Below are 27,725 nucleotides of genomic sequence, written 5' to 3' on the forward strand. Positions count from 1 at the left end.
CTGCCAACTATACTGTTACAGGGATCTATTTTGTGAGGAATATTTCAAAACATTTTTTGTTGATAATATAATTTATAAGCAGTAAGCCATGCTCTTTTCCGTACATGAACTTGATACTACAATTTGGTAATATAATAATATTAACCTTTGTTCCAAATTGTCTGCATTATTCCATAAATAACTGCTTCACTCCCCATGACATAAGTAGCCTATAATATATAATAATATATAATTTATTTCTACTAGAATTGCGTTTGTTTCTGTAGTAACGGTCTTCAACTGAAGAGCGGAACCATTGAACCAAGCTACTCGAGTCAGCCGAGCACAATTGAGTGTTGCACGCGTTTGTTTTGTTTACGTGTGCCGAAGCTAGCCTAGCTAGCCACAAACAAACTCACAGCTTACAGCTACAGCGTATGTTTAGCTGCAAGTGCCGTTGAACAGATACTTACAGACAATGAAACCCGCAGTGGACGAGATGTTTCCCGAAGGAGCCGGGCCGTATGTGGACCTGGACGAGGTGGGGGAACAGATTTGGAGCGAAAAGTAGCAAATATTGTCGTCCAAAATAGCGGGCTAATGCTAGCTAGCTTAGTAACGGTAGGGTTGTATGTTAATGTTCTAAAAGGAGCACTTTCAGACACAGTAGATTTGCAGCCTTTCGGATAAATAATAATAATTATCACAGTTATCATCATGATGGTAATGCAATGCATTTATACAGCGCTTTTCTTAACAAAACCGAATAAGTTATTCGGTCTGCCAAACGCTAACTACGTAACATTAATATTTTGTCGATAACACTATTGGTGAATATAGATGTTTACATTTTCACAGCACAGTATTATTATTCTATTACAGTGGGCTAAACATTATGCAGCTAAACAGACTGCATGTTCAGCCTGCCTAAAAACGTAACCCCTCTCCATAATGCACAGATAATGCCCCACCGCCAGACATGTGTATCTGTTTTATACAACCCCATTAACTGGTTGTACTGCTGTGTCTTCACAGGCAGGGGGCAGCAGCGGGCTGCTAATGGACCTGGCAGCCAATGAAAAAGCAGTGCACTCTGATTTTTTTAATGGTAAGTCATCTTTCTCCCCTTAGTCCGTCTAAATACTAACTATTTGCACACGCTGGATGTGTGTGATTATGTGTGTACAATTTAAGTATTCTGTTCTTTAAAACCAGTAGCAGAAAATAAGTCAGCAGGAGGGAATGCAATAAGGAGGAAGCTTGCAGATTTGAACAGAAATTAACCCAAAATCTTCTTTCATCTGGCACTTTTATCCAGTGTGGCAGCCATTAAGAATTTGTATCACAACTGAAACGAAAATGATTAAATGCACATCGTATGACTCCACAAAAAGAATACCCCCTTTGTACATGTTTTTACTTTTGTAAGGCAACTTTAATCTGTAAGAAGAATTGCATGACAGAACCATTTTAACACAAAATATCTTACAAATGGTGGCAACATCTTACTAGGAATGTTTCTAATAGAACACATAACTTAAACGCAATTAAAAACATTGTGTCAGAAAGAATATAAAAGGGGTGAAAGTGAGAAACAAGATTATTGAAAAGCTACATGGGAACTGGAGTTTTAGTGTAAGCACTTTATCCACTTCTTGCCTTAACAACATTACCTTCTCAAATCAACCCATTTAAAATCGTGTTATTCTCCTGTAAACACACACGAACACAGAGGATTCTCAAATACATTAAGCTAATCTTTTCCGTCTTGCAGCGTTGGCTGTAGGCAAAACAATTTGGCCTCAGCAGCACATGACCTAGAAAGAAACGAGCTGATTGTTAAAAAGGAGAGAATGAAAAAAAGAAAAAGGGAAGCGAAGAGGAGGATGGTAAAATGAGTTTTATAGTTGGTGTCAGACTGAAACTCAGCGGGACGCCTCGCCAGTCAGCTGCTTTAAAACAACACACACACACGCATTCATACACAATCCTTTACATCACTTTGGTTGTTAACGCTGCTAAAACTGCCATTCAGTGAATTCTATGCTTGTGGCAACAACAGGAGTTTGAGTCCCCTAAGGGCCCTTCATGCTATTAATGTGTGCACTCAAAAGTAATGTAATTTACACGTTTCATTTGGAAATAGACGCACATTACAAGATGGATGTACAGCCTCCAAAATTATGCAATTTAATGGTTTATAATTTACCTGGAATGCTTTTTTTAGTGAGCGCACATTAGCACTAATGGGACTTTAAAGTCTCGTTTCATATTTGCTCACCAAACACTTTTGCTAATCAGAATCAGGATTGGAGGTGAGCGAGGAATAGAAAAGCTGGATTTGTTAAAGTGTCAGGTCTGATTGAGGAGGGTGATAATTAAAACCATTGTTTGATTTCAAGAGATCCTTTAATTGAGCTCAGGCTGTCATGTCGTCATGTCGATGTGACACGACTGAACAGTGAGAAACATGGGCACGTTTTTTTTCTTCTTTTTACACCATGTTCTGAAAATACGTTTCTATAAGAAGACGTGGCTTGTGTTAAAAGTTGTAAGGGGGTATGGGTAGCCAAGGGGCGAGCTTTTTGACTCGTTGCATGTTCCTTATTAGGCAAAACAGGAATTTCCTGTTCCTGGAAACCACGGACATGAAAGAAAGATCTGGAGCCTGTTGCGCTAAATCACTTTCAGCCTATGGACATTCTGGCAAATGAATGTAAAATATATAAAATTTTGCTACACAGCCTATGAATGACTACTTCTATACTACTTCTATAGCCTATGAATGACTACTTCTATACTGTACAGAAAGGCACATTTGTGATCTGTGATAATGGGCTATATAATTAAAAATGGACTACAATTTACATCAACCAAAAACACAGCTTTTGTTAGGATATTATCGGTCAAAGTGTCACAATTTCGTAATGTGGATAAAATGGCAAGTTCAGAAATTACACCAATTTACTGTAATGCAGGCTTTGAAAGCAAGAAAAGACAACACTTGTGCTGTATTGCAATATCCAGAATCTAATACGATATCTAGCCGCATTTCGCAATAGATATTGTTCTCAGGTAGCTTTTGTCTTATAAGTAAATGCTAACATATGTGGATGGATGGCCAGTATGCAGTTCCTTTGCTACCACTTTAAATACAAGTAAAAGACACACTGGAGGGAAGTGTCTACCGATCAACATACAAGAAGTTTTAGTTTTTAATCGTAGAAGGAAGCTAGAATGTAAAAAAACATGACAGGTTGTGTAATTAGCTGAGAATGTAGGAGTGTTGGGGAAACAGCTGGAGTAATTATAATCCTGCTCTTGTCTTGTCTCTTGTCTTTCCTTCTTGTGTTCTTGCTCTCCGACCGCCTGCAGACTTCGAGGATCTGTTTGACGATGATGACCTGCAGTGACGACAGCATCATCTGGCCGCCTGTGTGTTTCTGTGAATGTGTACATAAGTAAAGAAAATTGGGAAAATGGAGTTATTCTGACTGCAAGTTCTCCCTTAATTGTACAGCCCCCTCCCTCTTCCTTTTCACTCACCAACACACTGAAATAAAGACCTTTTGTTTTTAAAAAAAAGCAAGCTGTCATGGTAAACCAGGTGTCTGTGAATTCTTACATTCCAGCTTTAGAGAAAATTATGAGTATGGTTTTGGCGTTGTCGTGTTTGAATCTGCTCCTGGCTGGATTGTAGGTTTGTGGGCTCTGAGAAACACCTGTTAGCAAACTTAATTACATACAAGATACAGTGTTAACATGACCACTAAATGTTCAGTTGGGGCATGATGGGACAGAGTGCCAAAAATGTGAAGAAAAAAACAACACAGCAATAAAGCTTTCAGGTGACTACAGGTATCAGAAATAGGGAGGGAAATGGAAAAGCTGGGACTTTAAACCTCAGATAATAATCACTTTATATGTGCCTTAAACTATTTGCATTGACTGTTCAAATAACGTTTTAATGTAATCATTTTTGACTTTCCCCCAGGCGATGCATGCACACATGAACCGGCTGCATGTGAAGGCTTTCAGATAAGAAAATATACAACTTAATTTAAATGCGTTTACACCTCTGTACATCAGAATGGTAAAGATACTGCAGCATTTACCACAGGGAGAGAAAAAGGGCTGTTCAGGGCAGGGGATTACAGTTTAAAGACGTTACGGTAAAAGTTAAAGTGTGTGGACGCCACAACATTACACACATTATACTGCACACAACGTGGGAGCCGGGCTGCAGGGGACTTGCTCCCATTCAGCCACAGGAGCATTAGTGAAGTTGGCCCGGCTCACAGTCTGCGTGCCAGTCCCAAGGTGTTGGATGATCTTGTGGTCGGGGTTCTGTGCAAGCAAGTCATGTTTTTCCACACCAAACTGGGAAAACTGTCTCTGTGGACCTGACTTTGTGCACTCTTGTTAAATCAGAAAAAGGCCTTCCCCGAACTGGTGCCAAAACACTGGAAGCACACTGGATGCTGTGGGGCTCGGAACATAAAGGGCCTAAAAGAACATTTTCACACTCGTCTCACTATTAGCAACGCATTCCTTAATGAACACAGTCATTTTCCCCAAAACTCATGACAATTTTGGTTATTTCACGTGAGGGATTTCTGTAGTTTTTGTCTTTCCCCTTTGCTCCTGGAGCATGTTTGAATTGGGCGGGGCTTGTTTACACCACATTAGAATTTAGCCAAATGTGATTAAAGTCCTAATGAAGATGAGTTTTTGAGTGTTAACTCTATTTATATAATCTCAATTTAATAGAAACTCCAATAGCCATTCATATTCAACATTACAGAGAAAAACAAAATTTAGATTTTTTTATTTGAAACCAATATTTCCCTTTAGTGCAATTATCGAGGCTGAGCCCAAACTTTAAAGAAACGTCCCCAATATTACACAAAGTACTTGGACTGTACCCAAACCCTGTATCTCAGTGTACATGTACAATAGAAAAAAAAGTATCCTCTCTACAGCATACTAAGACTAAACGTTTATAAAGTAATTTTGTTCTCAACAAACCTGATTTATGTGGGTTTAAATCGCATTTGGTGCCAAAAAAGCAGATTGCAATTTCTCCGTAAACTCGATTAAACCTCGTCAGAATCCGGCCTGGACACAAACCCTCATACGACCACTGAGTGTTAAAAAGAAATTACTGAATAATGCAGTCAGATGTGCTGATATTGCATCACACATCCCAGCCCAGAAACCCACTCAATTCAGTGTGTGTGTCTGTGTTTGTGTGTGTGTGTTACAAGGCTGGCATGCCTGAACACAGTTAAACTTAGGGGGAAACTGTAGATTATCAAATTCCTCATGTGTAGACCAGCTGTCCCTGCATGTGTGTGTGTGTTCAGGTTTAGACAGAAGCTGTGGTTTGGCCCTCGTTGAGGGTCTCTGAGAAGTGCTTATGTGGCACCTCAGCTCCCCTTCATTAGTTCCTGATGTCCTCTTTCTCCTGTCCCTTTCTCTCTTTTGTTTTTCTTGCTTGGCAGTCATTGTTGCATCAAACAAAAGGACCCATCATCTAATTTATAACCTTAAATGATAATAGAGTTAATTATAGATGTCAAATTAAAAAAATCACTTTGTGGCAGCGTCTCCTAGCCCATCTCTCCACGTCTCCATCTCTGCTCCGAGCCCTCCCACCCCCTCTCTTTTCCTGTCTTTAATTACGGTGCCTCCAATTGGCTGAAACTTTCTGAAAGTTCCAACCAATCAGGCATGTTGTGGAGGTGTCCCTTGACCCCCCTCAGGTGTTTCCCTGCGTGGGTTTTCCTTAATGAACGGGCTCGGTTTAAAACCGTGCCAGATTTCCTCGTCAGGGCAGTCTGTGAGCAGGGCCGCAGGGACAGGGTGCACCAGGATCCTCTATCATACCCCCCCACCCCCACAAACACACAAACACACACCCTTAGTGTTTGAGCCCCGGTGGTGGACCGAGTCACCTGATCCGTCAGCTTCGTTTGAGTCCACATCGGGATCCGCAGACAGAAGATAAAACAATCACAGGTAAGAGACTCAAAAACAAACACCGGTGATTCTGCACTTTAGTTGCTTACTTTAAAAAAAGTACTTAGCGTGGGATTCAAGTTCAGGTTAAAGTGTGACTGCAGAGCGACACCTGGTTCTGTTTTACGACAGCAAAAACCAGCAGTTTCATTCCAGCCAGGAGAGGACAGGATGTTTGTTTAAAAGCCTCCAAATCAGAGTTCACTTCCAAGGCGTGGAGGTCAGGAGAACTCTTCAGGAGAACATCGGCAAACAGCTGGGCTCTCAGGTTGGGATCGCAGTGGGAATTTTAACAAACCCCAAAGGTTTCTAGGATTCTCTGCACTCTTGCAGGTAACAAACAGCTTGACTAGTGGATATAACTGTAATTTTACTACCTCAGTTTAACTCTAATCCAAAATATGTGCACATATATATCTTTGAAACCTTTAATTCCTGCAATTGTTTTTGCATATTACATTGGAAAATAGTTGCCGTCAGAATTTATGTCACAAAAGCAATGGAGTTTGATAAGAGCATCATTTTGAATGTCTTTGGCAGGAGAGGAGGAGGTCAAGCCATGGCTGGGAGGAGGAGATCCAGTTTCTCCGGCATGTTCATCGCATCTGTGCTGGCGGTGATCCTGCTGCCCGGTGAGTACGCGGTGGGGATGAAGCGTTACAGACAGCATCATCACAGGGTGAACTCTCTTACTTGTAACTGAGTATGTGTACAGTCTAAGAGTTGATCATGTAAAGTACATCAAAGTTCTCACTGCAGATACACTCTTGCGAGTGTAACTGTTGCAGAGATGGAGCTCATTCTAACTATTTCATTCATGCAGATCATTTTTCTGAAAATAAATTAGCTGTTAAAGAAATGTGGTGTCGTAAAGTAAATGTATAAAGTTGCAGGAAATGGAAAATACTTACGTACCACTAGTAATCTCAACTAAAGCGCACTAAACAAACAACAACAAAAACATTTCAAGCCTCCAAAATCGACAACAGTAGAATACGAACAGAGAAGCACGTTTCAGGTTTGACTGATTATAGTATTGGATGAATGGTTCGGAGAATGACTAATTAGGTGGGGAGTATTTCAAATGACCTCCCTCTATTATGTCCAAGTCTGTATTATTCTAGTCCTGATTATTACAAGGATGCGTTGGCGAGAAATGTCAGCTATTATATCTCGTTAGTAGTTAGCAGAGACAGCGGTAATTGGTCCCGTTTCTTCAAAGACAACAAAGCCACAATTTGATAAAATCTCTAAATGACGGTTATTAATTCTGCTGGCACTGAATGATCAGTTTATGTAGTGTGTGTGCGCGCGTGTGTGTGTGTGTGTGTGTGTCTGTTTTTAATGAAAAGCTCCGCATCGATTTTGATTCACATCTCCAAAATGCTGGAGAAAAGCTATTGACAATGAGAAATTATGAACTGAAACATGCAGCAATTTTGCACCATTTAAAATGATAACTGGTTAGTGGTGATTGATGGAGCGACTCCCACCATGGATGTGATAATCAGTGTCCTTCTCAAAGCTGCACCGTACAGACTTGGAAGTCCAGGAAACCTTAAACCATCGACACATTTTCTGATTGACTAAATAAAGAAATATGGCACATGACATTCTGATTTTAGGACTTGCACAATGTATTTCAAATAAAAGTAAAAGTACTCTTTAGGAAGTGGAATCCCACCCTGTCAGTGTGATATATCATTGTATAATGTATGCTTTATATTGCAGCTGGTCGATGTAAATAAATATACTTTATATATTACTTGGTGGTTTCATCTATAAACAGAGCATAATACTTTATAAGCAGATATGTAAAACCTTCACCTTAATGTCACTATAGCTCTTATATAAATGCAGTGGAGTAAAAAGTACAGTGCAGAGAATTGTACTTATGTACTCGACTTTAAGATTTTCTTTGCCATCATGCGCTAAATCCTTGATATTCATGTTTTATCTCGTTTAACAGTCTGTATTCCTGTTTGCTTTGCTGCCTTGCTTCTTTAAAACGCCTAACAAATCAATTTGACGTTGGGTTTCTGCCCGTCACCAGTTCAGGGACGTGGATGCATGTCATCAACGGCGCTTGTAACTCAAATGTGCTTCATGTATGTCTCAACGTGGCTCACATCTATAATGTTTCAACATCAAAAACAGGTTGCTCCTCCGCCACCTGGTTCCAGTTTGCTCTCGGCATGATTGGCATATTTATTTGCTTTCAAACTGTTTTTTTTTTTAATGCACTGGTTTAAAAGGGGCGAAAAAAGGTGTTTTTCTTTCAGCGTTCCTGCTCCTGTAAAAAATTAGTACCTGTCAGCATCACCTCCTCCTCTGCCCCCTTAAAGCTCTGCTGTTTCCAGATGTGCCAGCCACTTTTTTACAGGCTCGTAAAAAACTAAACAGCGGATACACTGAGACAGCATCATTTAGCCTCCCCCCTCCTCCTCCTCCTCCTCCTCCTCCTCCTCCTCTATCATCACCTCGGGTCACCTTCACCCCTCTGTTTGTCCATGTTTTTATTCCATTTCTCTCCCATACCTTTGCTTGCTACCTTCATGTTTGACCTTTCACACTACAGCGCGCATCACATCTCCCTGATTATGCCCATCAAAGCTCATCGAATCTTTTTCAAGCAGATTGATGTTTTTTTCCCATTTCCGACATGCATCAAATAACCCTGAATTATCCCCTCTGGATCTCTCTTTTAAGCCCGTCATCTGTCCCCCTCTTGTTGTTTCTCTTTCCTCCACCTCCTCCTCCTCCTTCACCTCCTCCTCCTCCTCCTCATCCTCTGTAAGGTATTAACACCTTTTCCCTGTGGAGATGAAAGCAACCTGGAGCAGAGCTGAATCTGCTGTTCTTTCAGCTCCATGTGGTCAAACAGTGCACACACACACACACACACACACAAATGTGCACACGGCTCTTCGAAAGCGCAGCGTGGGGTGTGATGTTACAGGCTCACCTATAAAATCTACAAAGGGCTGCGTTCGCCGGTGCTTCGGGGCCCAGCCAATTACCCTCGGCCTATTTAATGAATAATATCTGCCTGTAAACGTTTGAGGTTTAATGTCACATCCCCTCATATGCATTTCAAATGTGCCAGAATAGAACGAGTAAGCAGTTTGTTTTCAAATTCAGCAACTTCTGGATTTTACATCTGTTTTTGCTTTTCTCTGGTTTTTTTTTGTAGCATTCTTGTCTGCTGGGCCGATTGGGAAGAAGTCTAAAGGAGATGGTAAATACTTGCATATACTTACACATTGGTGTTTGTTTCTAAAGAGCGCACTGTGGCTATTTGCCAGGTGTGAAACCATTAGAGTGATTTAAGAGTAACCTTTATCCCTGTGATCAATATCTAATGTGATTTAGCTTCTACTTGTCTACATGAATAACAACCAACACAAACTAATTTGCATTTCTCAAAAAATCTTAATCCCAAGTGTAGTTACATCAAACTTAATGTGATTACTCTGCATTTGTGTATGTGCATGTAACAGTGTATAATTGGAAGTATTTTTTATCTAATTATCTAATCACTGTTATTTATATATCATGATATATAGTTATTGATTTAAGAAACGACCTATGTATAATGCCTTAAGATGTTTAATTCCCAAATATAACATGTTGAAGTCTTAAATATCTTATTGGAAACTTTCAAATTCGCCAGAAACGTCTTGTATTTGACGTCCAAGTGAGTACAAGAAGCCTTGGGATCAGTGGTGCCTTCTGTTTTCTTCTCTGTCCTCAGCGGGAGAAAGTATCCAGGAGAAGGCGGACGCTGCAGCGTTACACAGGAAGCTGATCCGCAACCGCAGGAACATCAGCTGGTACAAACAGAACTCTGACTTCTGGGGCTGGTACAAGTACTTTACCGACAACGGCAACCAGGAGGCAGTAAGTACACGCACCCACTCAAAAAAAGTATTTTTTTAGTATGAAACAAAAACTGTCAAAAAGTCTTTGGAGCTTTAAAGCATTCCTGCAGAATAAACTGCCTCTGCTGTCCATCTGTACTGTCATGTGTTTTCTGTCGGTGCTTTTTTGCTGTTAAAACTTAACTTAGCGTTATTGTAAAATCAGGAATTCAAGCTCACTACACTTTATTTGATACCAAACAGAATTTAAGGAATCACGTTTACACATCGCATGCATTACTTGAATCAGCTCGACAATTAACTCCTCCTGGTCTCAGGTTCAGGAGATGGACCGCATCTACCTGGCCTACCTCCAGAACAAGAACCGCGCCGAGGGACGTCGCTCCTACAAAGCCTACTTGAGTCACCTGGGGGATATCTACAAGTCCTGCGCCGATTCCGATGACGCCAACTGTGTGGCTTCCTCAACCAGCAGGCCCAAACCTAAGCCAGAGGCCCCCAAACCTGCACCTGTGAGAACCTGTGACCCCACCAAGGACGCCTACTGCCTGTATGCTGCTTTGGTCCAGGGCAAGAGCCCCTACCAGCCCCTGGTGCTCCCGGCTGCCGCCGCCGCCCCGGCACCAGTGAAAGCCCCCGCTCCTCAGTATGTCCGCTCTGCTGCTCCAGCGAAGGACCCGCAGTCAGGATATTACTACTACGCTCCATCCTCAACGCCTTTCCTTTCCAAGGTATGCTTCCAGGCAGTGTTTATGTCATACTCCCATGTATTAAAGAATCCAGTCTTATACCTTTTAGAAGGATAGATGTATTCTCTATTATTTTCCCGTAGCTGCCGCTCAAGTAGTAGCTACTCTTCCTGGGGTCCACACACAAGAAAACATGTATGCACCAAATATATTTGGTACATTGCAATTGTGCCGCAAATACAGTATATCACATAGTATTGCAAGGTCTCTATTGTTAGGCTATGCAAATTGATTCAAAGTGTTTACCCCCCAAAAATGATATCCCCATTTAGATTTGACATATTTCAGTAGGCCTATATTTAATAATTAGTAGATTAATTACCTAAAATCCTGTAGGAAAATGTGGAACTTTGGTGCCCCCTTGTGGTAGTTGACAATGGCAGTGTTCCTGCTCCAAATGATCCAATATGGGAATACTGAGGGCGTAGTGCTGAAAACAACAACCTACCATAATAATTTTAACAAAATCAAAAGTGCATTCAATCAAAATAGGTTGAAACATGATATATGAAATAAACAATAATTTGCTTCTCTAGCATCAATGCCATTTCTGTCTTTTCTGCTTTAGGAGCAGAAGGCTGAGCTGCTGCGTATCTGCACCGCTGAGGATGTGGAGTGCATGCAGTACCACTTGAGAGCGGCCTATGGGTATTCACCCTCTGCCGGACCCCTGCCTTCCTATGCCCACCTGGGCTGTGACCCCAGCAAAGACCCCAACTGCAAACCCAAACTGGTGCAGAAAGCCCCCTCTGGTGTCTACCTGCAGTACCCCAACTGTGATCCACTCCGGGATCCCCTTTGTGCCCACGCTGCATCCCTTGTGGTAGGCTTCATTTTATCATAGTCAACAGATTTGAAAAGATGGTTTCTGTGTGTGTTTTCATTGGCATCAATGTATTGATACTGAGTGATTGTGTTTCTACTGTGATGTGTTCCTCCAGGCGCCTCGTGCCCCTAACCCCCCTGCTGCTGCTGGCCCTGGCTCCTGCAACCCTCTTTATGAGGATGGCTGCAACCCTCTTACTGCCACCAGATTTGCCAGCGCCCCTAAGGCATACAAAACACAGGAAGAAGACGAGGCTGCTGCCATTCGTGTTGCTCCTCCTGCCGTGCAGAACGACCCCTATGCCATGTTTAGGGATGCCTCTGCTAGAGAGAACAGAGTCGCTGATCCCTATGCCATGTACCGCCAGGCTAGCGCCCCAGCTTCTCCTCCAGCTAATGACCCATATGCCATTCTGCGCCAGTTCATGGCCCAAGTTCAGGGTAATGACCCATATGCTCCACGCATGGAGGCTGCTCCAGAGTCCAACCCCAATGATCCATTCTCCGCAATCCGTGAAGCAGCGGCTGCTATGCATCGCCGCGGTCCTCCCACCTCCAGGCAGCAGTACCCTTTCTCCAGTCCCACTCATGAGGAGCCTGCCCAGGAGGAGCGCAACCCTCTGGGCCCCCCAGGTAAAACCAAGGAGGGCTATGACTGCTTCATCGGCTATGATCGCGAGTGCTTCCCCGTGAAGCCCGCCGAGCCCCGCGCTGGAGTCCACCGCCACATCCCCTACCCCGCCGAGGCCTACGAGCCCCACCTGAACGCCGACGGCACCCGCAACGGAGTCCTGGAGCCTACCAACCCACACTGCGACCCCGAGTATGACCGCGACTGCCGCCTGCGGCGCCACGAGGCCCAGCCCGAGGCCCAGCCTGAGCAGTACGCCGAGGAGGACCACCACCAGAGGGCAGCAGACAGCGAGCTGCAGCCAGAGCAGCAGGAACAGGAGCAGTATGAGGCGGAGCCCTACCAGAGCGGCCAGGACGAGCCTCATATGTCCTACCAGTCACTCTCACAGGGCATGCCCAGCCTCCAGGACATACTGAGGCGCTACGGAGACCAGTTCCCCGAGCAGGAGGATCGCAGAGCCTATGGAGACGACTACCGCAAGAAATAAACACACACACATGCATGCAGATGGACATGAATACACAGTCCCTTGCGTTCTTGTAGCTTAGCCATTGACCGCATCACGCAGCACGCAGTAAGTCCTACCTGGACCCGGATATGGGACACGAGAGAAGTCTATGGACCCAGTGAACGAATACACGCAGGTACATCCATAGGTACCTTCCAGCTGCAGGAGCACGCTCAGAAAGCTGAGGATGTTTTCATCTCTTTAGCTGCTTTAGACTTGTTGCTTTGGCCTTTTGCTTTCCAGTTTCCACCTCCTCAAACCACTCAAATGTGTAATGACTTCTCAATGCTCAGCTTTGCTTCTGTATCTATGCATTTCACCTTTTTTTTTGTATTATTTGTTCGTTACTATTTTTGTCAGCGATGGATTATGTAAAGATTTTTTTCATTTTGAATGTTCTAATAAAAAGCTCTAAAAAGCTGTTTTTTTTGCATTTCATTCACTGAACCTCAACTTGACACATTTGGTTGTTTACATACTGTATGTAGGTTGATGCAGATTCAACACTTTTAAGAATATAATTAGTTCAGTTTTGCTCTTACAAGCGAGAATTGGCAACAGCTTCAACCACATACACGGCATCGCTCCCACAACAGCAAACTGTTTGGCCACGACACGTTAATCCGCTTAGAAGTTAAGCGTCTTTTTGTTTAAGGCTAGTCTCACTGCCACTCCACCTTTCTGCCAACTGGCATGAACACACACACACACACACACACACACACACGCACACACATACATACACACACACACACACACACACACACACACACACGCTTGAACTCCATGCCAAATTTCAGCCTCGTAGGACGACAACTGTTGCTGCCAGAGTTTTGGGAGCTGCTTTGGGAATTTGAGAATGGATCCATAAATATAATGTAAATGTAATAAATCACTCAATGTCATCCACAGAAACGTCTAAAACCACTTCACCTCTATGCCATTATTATACCACACAACTTCCATGTTATATGGAATTTCTGTCTCATCATTCAGATTTATGTAATCTCATGTTGAAAACTCAAAACTCTGACATGTCTCATGTAATCATTTAGTATGTCATCATTTTCACTTATTGTCTAGGAGTTCGGGGGATCTATTGATACGGTGGTCGGTAGCTCCTCAACAGCAGGTCGATTTTGAGACAAACCAGGACCAGGACAAACCAGGACAAACCAGGACTCCATTCAGTTCTAAGGTTGCTTTCATAGTTGCTTCTCTGACTTCCTGATTTGCTGTGCTGGTTTTTCTCCCCCAGTATCACTGCTGTGACCCTCCTGGTGTAGAGGCTTGACTTCATTGATCCGAGAGCTGTCAAACACATCGACAGCAGCGGCAGCCATGCAGAGGTCTGGGGGGAAGCTCTTGTAGTGCTGCTGAGACTCTATCTACCTTCAGGTTTCACCACAGTTATCAGCATCACCGTCGGACCTCCAGGCAGAGATGTAGCCGAGACAAAAACACACTGATGTCAAAGGATGAGGATCGGTTTGGATATAAGGAAAGGGGCTCTTTTGTTGCTGGAAATATAATTTGCTATGTGCTGCCGTTAACTGCAATACATTTATCAGTATTTACTGATTAAATCAAAGTATTCATCAGATCAAACTACTCTGTCGACTTTGATCAGCTCAGTTTCAATTGTAAAATATATTAGCAGCTGCAAATAGATTTAAAAGAGATTTTTTTTGCCATCAGTCTATTAAATTGAGTCTAGATTTATAAAAACAAACACAAAATTGGAAACAGAATGAAAAGTTAAGTCGTTAATTAGAAGCTAAATCTTTAATTCAATCATCCGAGATAAAAGCTGTGTAGTTCTGGAAATGCCAACCCGACCTTTCAGGCAGTTGAGATAAAGAAGTCCACAAGTCAAATCTGCAACAACAACAAAAACACCTTCTGAACAACTAAAGATTAAAAACATTTTGAACTTGCGAGGCAACTTTTCTTCAAGATAAGGCAAGGCAACTTTATTTGTACAGCACATTTCATTCACAAGGCAGACTCAAAGTGCTTTGCATCATAACATGTCATACAATAAAGTGAAAAAATAGAAGAATTAAAAGAAAATGAAGGCACAATTAGAATGCATTACAGAAAGACAAGGGGAATAAAAACATATTTGCATTAATAATAAAAAAAAAACAGTGCAGACATTAAAAGATTTAGCAGAAAGCTATGGGTGCTATGGTTTTAAGTGGTTGGGGCAAGTCTTACATCTTCAGGAAGTTTCTTCCAGCCATTTGTTGCATAGTGACTAAATGATGCTCTCCCGTGATTTGAGTTTACTCTGGGAATCACTAACAGATTAGTCTCAGAAGATCTTAGTGGTCTAGAAGGCTTATGTAGTGGGAGCATATCAGTGATATACTTTGGTCCTAGACCATGTAGTGATTTATATGTGAGCAGGAGGATCCAGTAGTGAATGGTTACTGAACTACCAGATGTTGGTACTTCTTCCTCTGGTTGAACGGCTTATCGACGGAAGCTCCATCCTTCCCCTCCCCCACTCTTAACACGTGCTTGCCGACTAAACCCGAGCTTCGTCATCGTGTCCGTTTCCATCTTCACCTTGAATTTTATTGTTGTCCTGTTTGATTTGTGTAACCCCTCCAAGGTACCGTAAATTTTTACTGGAAAGAAATTTGTCATGAACAAAGTCGTGCCTGCACATTATTGATGCCTCCTTTCTGTCCGCAGTTCTGCTTTTTGTCTGTGTTCTTCCCTTCCTGATTTCTATCTAAAGGACAATAGTGTCTTTATGAAATTTACTTCCTGATAGTATCTACAAAATGTAAGACCGTGACCGCGGACAAACAAAATCTGTGTTCAGTCAGTTTCATTACAGCAGATTCAATTTCCAACTTAAATCTCACTGGAGATCCTCAGTGGCAAATGCTGAAAAGAAAGGAAAATAATGTTTTTATGATCCGGTGACTTATTTCAAAAACATCACTGGCATAACGTAACTGACGTCACTTACTTTCTAAATCTAATGTTCCTTCTGTAACTTTTGTTCAAGTTAACTTGGCAATATGTTTTGAATTAAAAGTTTTGAAAGTGTTAACTTCAAAAAAACAATTCTACAAAGCTTCTCAGAAGGAACAAAATGTGAAAAAGTGTAAATCTGAGGAAAGAAAATACAGGCTTTTACCAAAATGTGTTGATTTATTCATATTGAAGCTGAAACATTTTATTTTTAAAATAGACGAAAAGCAGGGTGCTCCAGGGCGTGGCTACCTTGTGATTGACAGGTCACTACTTCAGTGTCATCCGGTCGCCGTTCTGTTAGCGTACTTAGCTCCACCCTTTTCTGTCATTGCTGGTTGCAAAAAACCAAGATGGCGGTGGTCAAAATGTTGAAATCGAGGCTTCAAAAAGGCCATCCACAAACCAATGGGTGACTGTTTCTCATATATATATTTCAGAGCTGGCAAAGACCCATTTCATATTTATGCAACCAATGTGTTTATCATTAAATTGTTTACAAGAACACTAATATAAATCACAAAAGGACAAAACTCTGTGTGTGTGTGTGTGTGTGTGTGTGTGTGTGTGTGTGTGTGTGTGTGTGTGTGTGTGTTGCTATGAACTTCAGTCCTTTAATAAAACTTGGTGAGTTGGGAAATTGTATAAATCTGTCTGAATCCCAAAGCTGGCAGGCTGAGGGAAACCACAACACAGAGAGAGGCAGCATAGTAAGAGTGGAGCGGCTCGTCTCTGACCTACATTCCACTGCTGCTGTAGGACTTCACTCCACCTGAACCGCCACCATCACCAGACGGAGCTAGTAACATCCATAACGGAGATGACGTCGTACAGATATCTCCTGCTACCGAGCCAGATTAATCACGAGAAGCAAGACTTGTTGGTAATTTGTAATTTGGCGAGATCAGCTTCATCCTCAAATTCATGTTGACATATTTACTCTTTGATATCCAAAGGGAGTTTGTCACATAAGAACAGGGTCTGATAGTAATCCTCTTTTTGAAAATCTGCAAAGCACAGTATTTAGGTGAGAGCGCCCCAAACAAACAGCCAATCATATATGCCTTTCCGTCCAACATCAGTGTGTGACCTCACCAATATGCGGAGAGGCTGGTCGAGGGAATACTCCAACATCCTGCAAAAGAGAAGACATGTGAGTATGACCTCACAACTCCCGCTGCAGAGCCCGCGTCATCGTCTGAGAAGAAAACAGCCAATTATATATTCTATGTATGACATGCTCTCCCACTGCAGCTAATTAATCCTCTAATGTTCTCAATCACATTTACATCCTCCACTGCAGTTACGTGCTCGGGCCCACGATGTGCTTTCGTTTCAACTGCAACTGCTAAGAGAACAGAACACACCTCAACACACACACACACACACACACACACACACACACACACACACACACACACACACACACACACACACACACACACACACACTGCAGTGCCTGTTTGTGCTCGTCTATAGAGCCAGGTAGATTCCCACTGAGTTCTTGATCAGCGTTTATCATCATCTCGTCTCCCTCTCAATCTTGTGTGTGTTTGTGTGTGTTTGTGTGTGTGTGTGTGTGTGTGTGTGTGTGTGTGTGTGTGTGTGTGTGTGTGTGTGTGTGTGTGTGTGTGTGTGTGTGTGTGTGTGTGCACATGTGCAGCTTGGAGGGGCTTGAAGATGAAGGAATTCCCCCCTCGCACCGATTCCAAGTCTGTCTGTCTGACAAATTTGCAAGACATGTGGGACTCATGTATGTGGAGGTGAGTGTGTGTGTGTGTGTGTGTGTGTGTGTGTGTGTGTGTGTGATGGGGAGAGAGTGTCACTCCTAATCAGTCACTCCTGGACCCTTGCCTCCAGCTGCTGACAAAGTCATACCTCCTGCTTGGCCCCACACACACACACACACACACACACACACACACACACACACACACACACAGTCAGGACGCCCTCTTGTGGCTGCCGATGTACAGAAGAAGACAAGGTGGAAGTCGGTCACTGCTGTCAAGGCTGATATTTGCTGAAGTCTAACAATAGATCATGCTGTCAAACTAATTGCTGCACATTCTTCACACGTCTGTCACACAGTTTTATTTACACACAAGCCATCAAAGACCACGTTAAGATGTTTAATATAGTGGCCCTGATTTTCCTCAAATGCAGACAGAATCAACTAGGTATTTTAACAAATGTTATCATACTTTGCTGCTGATGCTGTTTGCGGTCACGATAGAATAATGTCACCATTAAGATGGGACAGTATAGGATTTTATTGCATCATCTATTCATACTTTATAAATGCAGGGAGACCTTATGATATTTGGTTATCTTATTTAAGATTATTTGATTGTTTTTCACATAAAAAAATCATATCTATGAAGCAATACAAATATTGCAAATATTGTTTCGAAACAAAATGTCTTACCAGTACAGAAGATAAAAAGGTAAAAAAAACGAATTATGTTCACAGAGTGTGTGGATGCAGAAATATTCTAGAGCATGTCACCAGTTATGAGATGTAATGATGTGAAGGATAAACGTTTCAGCATTGAATTATCACTCGCTCCTCTTCATCGTATGTCACACAGGTACGTTATATGGACACATTTGTTAATCGCAACGATCCAGATATTATTCACATTCAAAGTTTTTGATGTGTGATTTAGAAATTACTTCCCATATCTGTGTTTTCAAACTGTATCTGCATTTTACTAGCGTTCCCCCCCAGGTATGATATCAAGGTTCTGTATAAGATGCTTATGTTGAAAATGATACAATATGTATATTTGATATTATAATATTAAATAAGTGTTTCTGGCTGGATGCACGTCATACTTCTCTCTCTTCCCCCATGTCCAGTCTCCATCTCTACACTGGCAAACAATGCCAAATCTTCAATAAAAAAAAAAATAAAAAAAATAAAAAGAGAGGTCAGAAGAACACGGCGTCAGCAGATTCACACCAGCTCTAGATCTGCAGGATTAGACTGAGAGTCCCCAAAATTAATATGAGGGGATTTGAGGGAACTTGTACCTATAATATTCATCTTCCCTGGTGCCTGACTTTGCTTTTGCTCTTGATCAAAGACAGCAGCCTTTGCACTATTTTTCTCTTTTTTTTATTTTTACTTCAACATAGTTGTAGTGAAATTGTGTTACTAAAGTTGAGTTTTATGTGACTGTTCGCTCTTATCTAAGTATCTCATCTTAGGATTGACTGGCATGGGTCTAATTTGCAGTTTGTTTGGTTATCACAAGACACTGCTGCCTCTGCAAGGGAGCACAATGTAAACCTTTGTTTGTCTTAACCTTCTGTTGAAGCTCTTTGCCATCAAATTGAAAGAAACACCTATTGAGATGAAAGGCACGGGTGTTATGTATATAAATGTCCATATGAACAATGAAACTTCTGTGTATGAAGGCCCCATGCCGACGCTAACAGCAGGAAGCCTTGGGCAACATGCACATATGCCGATGATGCAGTCTTTAAGTGACTGTTACATTCCTCTCTTAGCCTTGGTTTATTTGAACTAAAGCAAACTGGAGAATTGTACTCCCTGCTGCCTGTTGTCCATTTTATTGATCCTATGATCTGTTGCTTCCAACATATCTTCCCTGTGTTTTGTAGTTTTGAAGTTGTGATTGTAGACTCGAGGAAAGCTACAAATGAATTGCCCTTCTTAGGAGTGGTTCTTACCAGATACCAGACCAAGACTGATATTTTCATTAAAGACAATCAAAGCCCTGCTGTGAAGGCCGAGAGCAGTACCGCTGCTAGCCATTTTGGTGCCCTAAGCATAATTCCTTTATAATGCCCAACAATTAAACAATTCTCAAAGAAAATGTTCATGGATTGTTTTGATGTATAAAGACCAAAGAAACTATGGCAGGTGGGAGGGGTCGGATATACACAGGACTTTCAACTCAGAGACTGCTGTTTGAGTCCCAAAGTGTTGCGCTGACCAATGATAATATTTTGGTCCATAATGTTAGAAATGGATGTTAGAAAGTGATGCCAAGGCGTTCCCTGAAGTTGGGAATAAGAATGGGTGATTGGTTAAATGTTTCCCACAACATTCTGACAAAACTTTGCCTATAAAAGACAAATGCAAATTTGGGGGATTTAAAAGAAAATACTGTCTCTATGTAACCGCGACTTCAATGAATCAACTTTACATAAATCCTATTCCTTTTTCTTTGCTCTTCTTGAGATTCCCACAGCACATTTTTGTGATCGATCACCGAGAGAAACTGTTTATTAGCATTATTATTCGGGTTACACTGAGGTTATAGAATTATGAGTGGAGGAATAGTTTGGTCTGCTTAATAATTGTGATTAAATATTTCCCCAAACTCAGCTTATTTCCCCGACACTTACTATTCTCTCATTTAAAGGAAATTTTTGAGCAATGAACTTGTTGTTTTTCGAATGGGTGCAATTAAAGTTTATCTACTGCATTTGAATGCATCACTTAAAAGTGACTTTGGACAAGAATATCTACTACACACGTTTACAGACTTTATGACTTCTACTGTGTGTGGAAGGGGGTTTTCTTGCAGAGCAGGCTTTCCTCACTGAAGACGGAACATCTTTTCTCTCTAGGTCAGTCATTAAGGTTCTTCTTTTTCCCCAGGGAAACAGAAACTGTTCTAACAAGAACAAATGAGAGAACTGTGAGGCAGAAAGAGAGGTGGGATGGCGTTGTCTTATCATTCTGAAGCAGGGGCGCCCAGAGACAAAAACCCATGAACTAATTTCATACCAAATTTACATGAAAATTACTATTAATTACACAGAGATATTAGGTATGTTGGAAACAATTGTACGATCCACATGCAGACTTTATTATGCAAATGTAATTTTGTAAATTGTATAAATTGTACATGCACGGTTCATCTGGTTGTTGGGGCTCCAAAAACAAACCAAGGAAGTGTTTAACATCTGGCCTTGAAAAACTTTTACACACAAACACACACACACACACACACACACACACACACACACACACACACACACACACACACACACACACACACACACACACACACTCCACTGTTTTGTTCCCATTCTAAAATTCATCCTTTTTGTTTTCCTCCTGCTTTTGTGTAACTTGGTGATTAGATGTTTGCTTGTTGCTTGAGGGCCACGGCTCTCTGAGGTGAGCGGCAAGGAGCCGTTGCCTGGCGACATTCGCCGACAGGTTGTCGCGGCAACCTTGGTGTGATAGATGTCCCCACCTCCCTGCTGTCTTCTTGGCGACGCTCTGGTGTTTATCTTGCCATCCTTCCTCTGGAGCCCTCATTGATCATCCAACAGGCAACATCCTTTGCAACAACAGCGCATCCCATTAAATATGAAGCGCTATTTAAAACAATGCCAGACGGGTGTGTGTGTTTTTTTTTTCTTTTTTTCTTTTTACTCTTTCAAGTTCAGTTCGGTTATAATTTTACTTGCTCGGCCTTCTTCTCTGCAAGGCTCCCTTTCCATATTTAATTAAAGCACAGTAATGGAATGCTCTGAAAATTTAATCTGAAGGGCCGTGATAGTGGAGCAGCCGTTTGCCCGGCGTGACAAAGTCCATTCTAATAAAATGTGTCTGAATATTAAAGCGTGTGTCTCATTCTATGTTTGCTTTCCAAACCTTGCATGTTTGGCCATGAGTGTGTGCCATCTGGAGTTACGATGCCTCCAGTTAATGTGTGTGTTTGTGTGTGTGTGCGTGTGTGTGTGTGTGTGTGTGTACCCACATCTGAACAGCAGCTGTTTAAAACCGCAACAGATGGCTCCTCATCCTCTCTCCTGGGGCCCTTCACATTTAACCCTTGTTGGAAAGATAGAGTGGAGGAAATCACAGCAAAAATAAAGTGTTATTTAAAACTTCACTTAAGATTACTCAGAGCATCAGCGTTCATTTGGGTAGGTGAATAGGCGCAGAGTTACAGGTGACATCACCCATTCTAATTTGATTTAATTTCTCTTTCCATTTTAACCAAGTCAACTTTGTTCACAGCTCTGCAGTCCAAATATGGTCACTTCCTTCACTACTTGCAAAACAACCAAGACGGCCACGGCCAAAATGCCGAACTTGAGGCTTCTAAACCGTATTCCACAAAGCACATGGGTGACATCGGTCTAAGGTCGTCTTATCAGACACGGAGGGTTGTGACAAAGCATCTGTATTTGACGACCTGGGAATGATAACGGTCTTTAGGTCATCCTGAAATGGAAATCCTAACACCATTTAGGGCATGATGTGTGTGGTTTTGCTATCACACACTCTCTCTCTAACACACGCACACACACACACACACACACACACACACACACACACACACACACACACACACACACACACACACACACACACACACACACACACACACACACACCACTCAAGATGTGTTATTATCCAGATCAGAGACCTGTTTTTTGTCAGATGAAGCGTTAGTATCAGGACAAAGTCATACAAATCATTTTTCTGTTTCATTGAATTGGGCGAATCAGAAGAGGTGTCATTGCTGTTTACTGAGAAGTGCCGCAGAGATTGTTGTTGTCTTCGGAGGAAGATCAGTCAAGTCATTTTCAAACTCATCAGTGTAAAGTCACAACGGCAAGCTTACAAGGTTGGACCTTCCAACACAACACAAGTCTGAATTGTTTTTTAATGTGTTGTGCAAACGAATCATGGAAGAGTGACACTTAAGAATCTGCAACCTGATAGAGTGAATGACAGAGATCATTCTGACTGAGCAGGTTTGACAAAAGGGCGTTTAATGATTGGCTAAAGATAATGCTTGGTTTACTGCTGTGCAAAATGTATCCAAAATAAAAAACAAACTTCATGTCTGACACCAATGAATATTGCAAATGATAAAAATAAATACAATCGTCGAGAAATATCATCGCTATATACATAAAAAAAGTACTAATCTAGTCCTACAAAAGCATCAAAATGGCCTTTTTATCAGATGGGAAATCATCCATCACAAATCCCTTTATAATCGCTTTTAAGTTCAATGAATTGTGTTGCAAAGAATTCATTGAACTTCCAAGCGGTTAATTGTTGGAGTTTCCATTTCTAAACAGATTGGTAAGGATAGCAAACAGATGGAAAGCAACCTCTTTATCAAGAATTTAAATCAGCTGGACCGATCCTCCTGACAACAAAGATGTAGATGATAATATAATGGAGCTAAATAATTCTGCTCGGGTCATGATAGAATTAGTGCTTCCCTTGTAAAGGAGGTAACACGCTGAATTATGAATGGTATTGTAGTGGAAACTGGGATTGTTCCCTCCGATAAAGGGAATTGCTTATGTCATGCATATTTCATATTCAGGTATTGTATTTGAGAGAAATGGTATAGAATTTGAGAGCTATCCAGTTTGGAGTACCGCAAGAATCCTTCTTAGTGCCCTTACAGATTAAAATCTTCTAGCAGCGTTTTACACTGTATATACAATATTAATTGAGGATGACGCTCATCGTTTCTCTTTAATTATCCATTAATGGAGTACACACTGGACAAAAATTTGTTTTGGACATATAATTTGGCATTTCATGTGGGAAAAAAATATACAATTTAATGATATTTGCAGGGAAGATGAATTATAAATCGTAACTTGTGAAATCATTTACTGACTGTGAATAAATGACTAAAGTTGCTTCAACAAGACTTCTATGGGTCATGTGATGCATTTTTAACAGTTGGCAGTAGGTGCACTGCACAAGTTATAAGTTCTTCCACAAAGAAAAATACGTTTTTCATGTGACCATGACTGCAAGTCATCCATAGTGAGGTCACGCCATAGTCTAAGCAAAACAATATAAAGCTGTTTTAGAGCAGCAGGTAAGAATCTTCTAGAACCTACGTGAGAAGGGGCACAATTAGTCCCTGACAATGTTCCCCACAGGATCAGTCACAGTCCAGCTGAGCTCGTCTTGCATTCTTCCAAGGTTTGTTTTGCCAAGATGTTCACAGCTGGTAAGCATCTAACCATCAACACGCACTCAATCTCAATTGTGTCGTTTTCTGTGAAATGAACAAAGTCACGCGGCGGCACTGTCGGTGGCCCAAAAAAGAGCTGTTCATCAAACAAACAAACACATGAGACACAAACATGCAAAATGCAAGACACTCAGCTGTGAGAGGCCACACAGGTACAGAGCTGTCCAGGGAGCCAATAAATATTTATACCTTTTTCATTTGTGAAAGCCTATTTTTCATTTTTCTAGCAACACTGGAGCTTTTGTATTTCCCAACCCTCTCTCTTATACTTCCAGCAATTCAAAACACATCTCTTTTGTTTCCACAAATCTCTGTGTATCCAGACCACACATTCTTGCTCCTACGTAAGTAAAAAGAGGGCACAAAAGGGCAAATAGAGAAAAAAGAGAAAAAAGAACTGCATCCAGCCAGGACGCAGAGAGGTCAAGGACGTCGGTGAGGATGTTTACGAGGTGAGGATTGAGGTTGTTGGTCGTCATGATCAGCGTCGGGATGGACGGAAGGACAAAAAGGTGAGGATGATGAAGAAAGTGAATGGCAGGACAATAAACATGCACCATCTTTCTCTTTGCACCCAGGTGTAGGCGCATGTGTGTGTGTGTGCACGTGCATGATTTGAGTATAATTTGCTGTGATGAATGCTCGCCTACTCAACAAGCCCTTTGACATTTTCCTTTGGGAGCTCATTCAGTGCTCAGAAGACAAACACAAAATGAGTGAACGTGCATGAATATGCATGTACATGTGTTTTAAAAGGCTTGTTTACAGCAAAGTATCGTCTCACAGCTGCGATTACAGACGAGCAGCAAAGGGGGGGGGGGGGGGTAGATTAGTAAGACTAAAATAATTATAGAGTACAAAACTACTACTTTTCAGTAGTTGCTTCAACAGAAATGCCGCTTACTGAAGAAATTAAGAAATTGTATGGAAGGCCATTGTATAATCATGTTCCAGACTGTCCTCCTCGAGAAAACGACCACATAGGTCGTGTGTCAAGCACCGAATTACGACCATATGTTACGTTTCAAAATAGCGCGCCCTCTAGCGGTCAAGTAAATATCGACACTCCGGTGTCTCAGACGATCGCCCCCCGTCAATCATCGGCAGAGACCCCCCCCACACGTCGACCTAAACCTACCACCCCCCCCCCCCCCCCGCGCGTGCGCGGACGATTGCCCCTCGTCAATCATCGGCAGAGACCCCCTCCACACGTCGACCTAACCCTAACCTTAACCACTACTATCGTTGCGGAAGAATCTCCGCAATACGCTCCCAGAGGTCGTATATTTGAGGACGTGACACACGACCTATTTGGTCGTATGAGTTGGAGGGCTTGTTCATGTTCACCTTCAATCGGAGCTGGGTGTTTCAGGTGTGTGTGTATGTGTGTGTGTGTGTGTGAAAAAGACATCACTTTGTGAATAGATGTGGCCTTTTGCTTCGATTCTGATTAAATGAATACATGAAATTTCCTGTTGCAACACTGGGGAAAATGTAATTATAGGCTGTCTATACAAAACAACAGACATGCATAAATAGTTTTAATGATGACTTGAACAAAAGACCAATAAGGAAGGACCAACATGCAACATTCTTGGGGTACTAAGCTTTTAAAAAAATCTTCATAATAAAAAAATGTGCAACTTTAATTAATATACTGATAGATTCTGTTCAGAGTATGTCAAATTCTATACACACATAGTTCAATGTATTTAGCGTACATTCAATGTAAGTATCCAACGTAATTAAAACCATGTCTGAGAAATCTTTTGAAAACGTCTAAATGGAGTTGATGCAATTGCAGCTCACACATTTATGAAATTAATTAGCATTTTCTAAGTTTTCCCTCAGTAACCTTTTCCAATAGATTAGATGAAGAGGATTATGCTTGAATTACAACTGCCTTGCAAAAGTCATAGATAATTACAAAACAAACTTAAAAAAATAAATTATCAATAAATAATCATCTCCCTTAAAAAAACTTTCACAGAATTCAAAAGTCTGCAAGTGATATCAAAGCTAAAATAATAAATCAATTACTACAAAAGAGAACAAACACTCAATAGTTCCTCCTTATTCTTGTATCTTGCTCTGTCTTCTTTGGACGTTCAATTCATTCTTTGTGAATGTGGGAGTTTCCATTTCTTAAGATTGAAAATAATAGTCCAACTGATTTTATTTGTGCTTGCTTTCCATCTGTTTGCTGTTTTGATCCTTCCGTCAACAAAAGAGATACATTATATTAAAATGGTAAACAAAATAAAATCTGCTCTGGGTCATGATGGAATTAATGCATCCCCCGGAGATAATGAACTTGTCTATGAAGACATTTCTTAGTTTATATTTATTCCAGTCTCTCAATTTATATTTTTGGCATTTTGTAATGATTTTGTGTGTATTTACTAATGAGTAACCCCGGCACTCACGTATAAAACATTGTTTATATGGCTTTTTAAAGGACTAGTGGACACGATTCATATAGTCTTAGGAAATAGTTTACTCAGAGTATTTTTTTCCTGGATTTTTTCCTGGATCATTCTCTCTTGACATTGAATTATGTTTGTAAAAGAGAGCATCATGTTAACATCAATGGTGGAGGAATGGTGATACAGTGTGGGGTACCACATGGTTCCATTTTAGGACTCATATTGTTTCTCATAGACTATGCATTAAAGGTTACACAATCTGTGCAGCAGTGTCCAACGCTATATTTTATTTGCAGAGGATACTGATCTTTTTCTCTCCAATACACAAATACCCGAAGACAAATCAATTCAAATGTGAATTTTTTCCCCCCACATATGCAGGGAAAATTAATTCATGAAATTGCAAGCATTGCCCATGACGTCATACAATTAATGTCAAGTCATGTGCTGCAACCTGTCCACTCTGCTATATTTTTGTATTAACAGTCTTCAAATATATACCTTATATTTAAGAAAATGTAATTCTCAAGTTGTTTAAATAAACAGAGAAAACCATTTTTACATGCAAATGTACTGTGCATCTCAGGGATAGTCCTTTTAATAATTGACTGAATCTGTCATTCTGCTGTTATGAATGTCATCGCCAACAACAACCGGGAGATAGTGAGATGTGTACATTAACATGCATGAATGTTTTCCTCCTCACTCATGCTGCAGACCCTCTTCAGGATCCCGAAAAGCAAGGAAAGACAACCAACACCAGCAGAGCGAATTTGGGGCGATTTTTGTCATTGTAATTGGCTAATTCAACGGTCTGCCTCCAAGGAAGGAGCGAGAGTAGCCAACTTCTAAGATTAGAGAGCTGCTCTTCCATCATACTGGGGACAAGTTAGTAACCAGGCAGTTTAAACTGACTTGGAAAAGTTTGTGACAAGATTGTAGCTCGCAATCTGTGACACTGCAGGCTTCGGCTAATCAAGCCATCCCATCTTTTTGTCTTTATTTTCACAAAAATAAAAGCTTTTGATAAATGGTCTCAAAGTAATCTCAAAACGCCACAGTTAATAAGGTGTATGCCTCATTCGCACTACATGACTGTAACCCTGATTTGCCACTCCCGTACAGATTTTGGAGCTACCGGGCAAAATCTCCAGATCAGAGACGAATCCCTGTTGGCACAGCTCCATGTTTGAACCGTCAAAAGTTGCGAGAAGAGAGTCTCGCTGTTGCCTCGGAGACAGATATCTAGCCTGCTTAATTATTACGCCTATAATGAAAGTTGTTATTGCACATAGGGTGTTAGTTAATGTCTGTCTGTCTTTGCTATTATTGTAATTCTCTGCCTCTGTAAAGTACTTTGAATTACGTTGTGTATGAATGGCGCAATACAAAATCGACGTTGAGATTATTGCCTAATCTCTCAGATATGAGTTTTCCCACTTTATCAGCGTTATAATAGCATAATGTCCCACAATAAAGGTGGATAATAATTTAGAATAACCCACTTTTATTGTTGTAAACATCCTCGGTAGATTCCTAGATTGTATCTGTGAGGAGGTGTATTATGGTGGAATTGGAAATTAGCGTTGACGTATACAAGATGTACCGATTCTATTTTATTTTTGATGGTCTGATTTTATTATTTTCTCCTAAACTTCTTTTTTTTTAGTTTTTTTATTATTTGTATAGTAAAGCGCAT

The 27,725-nt window shown here is 41.2% G+C and overlaps 2 protein-coding genes across 2 annotated transcripts; both read left to right on the forward strand.

Annotated features, from left to right (window-relative positions):
- The first annotated feature begins 325 nt into the window (after nucleotides 1-325).
- On the forward strand, nucleotides 326-3,571 carry cops9 (COP9 signalosome subunit 9). Its single transcript, XM_084033277.1, has 3 exons — nucleotides 326-520; nucleotides 1,015-1,087; nucleotides 3,355-3,571. Exons 1-3 carry the CDS (start codon nucleotides 458-460, stop codon nucleotides 3,390-3,392), a joined length of 174 nt encoding a protein of 57 aa, XP_083889403.1. The 5' UTR covers nucleotides 326-457; the 3' UTR covers nucleotides 3,393-3,571.
- A 2,973-nt stretch (nucleotides 3,572-6,544) lies between these two features.
- On the forward strand, nucleotides 6,545-12,577 carry and1 (actinodin1). Its single transcript, XM_084033321.1, has 6 exons — nucleotides 6,545-6,632; nucleotides 9,194-9,238; nucleotides 9,755-9,900; nucleotides 10,199-10,612; nucleotides 11,199-11,453; nucleotides 11,572-12,577. Exons 1-6 carry the CDS (start codon nucleotides 6,560-6,562, stop codon nucleotides 12,574-12,576), a joined length of 1,938 nt encoding a protein of 645 aa, XP_083889447.1. The 5' UTR covers nucleotides 6,545-6,559; the 3' UTR covers nucleotide 12,577.
- Nucleotides 12,578-27,725: the final 15,148 nt, after the last annotated feature.

This window comes from Eutrigla gurnardus, assembly GCF_963514095.1.
Source record: "Eutrigla gurnardus genome assembly, chromosome: 18".
Classification (NCBI taxonomy): Eukaryota; Metazoa; Chordata; class Actinopteri; order Perciformes; family Triglidae; genus Eutrigla; species Eutrigla gurnardus.

Excerpts from the sequence above, each read along its gene's own strand:
- cops9 (XM_084033277.1), top strand. The coding sequence starts at position 458 with ATGAAACCCGCAGTGGACGAGATGTTTCCCGAAGGAGCCGGGCCGTAT. Across the intron at positions 521-1,014 it reads CGTATGTGGACCTGGACGAG|GCAGGGGGCAGCAGCGGGCT; the intron begins GTGGGGGAACAG and ends GTGTCTTCACAG. Across the intron at positions 1,088-3,354 it reads GCACTCTGATTTTTTTAATG|ACTTCGAGGATCTGTTTGAC; the intron begins GTAAGTCATCTT and ends GACCGCCTGCAG.
- and1 (XM_084033321.1), top strand. The coding sequence starts at position 6,560 with ATGGCTGGGAGGAGGAGATCCAGTTTCTCCGGCATGTTCATCGCATCT. Across the intron at positions 9,901-10,198 it reads ACAACGGCAACCAGGAGGCA|GTTCAGGAGATGGACCGCAT; the intron begins GTAAGTACACGC and ends TCCTGGTCTCAG. Across the intron at positions 10,613-11,198 it reads CAACGCCTTTCCTTTCCAAG|GAGCAGAAGGCTGAGCTGCT; the intron begins GTATGCTTCCAG and ends TTTCTGCTTTAG.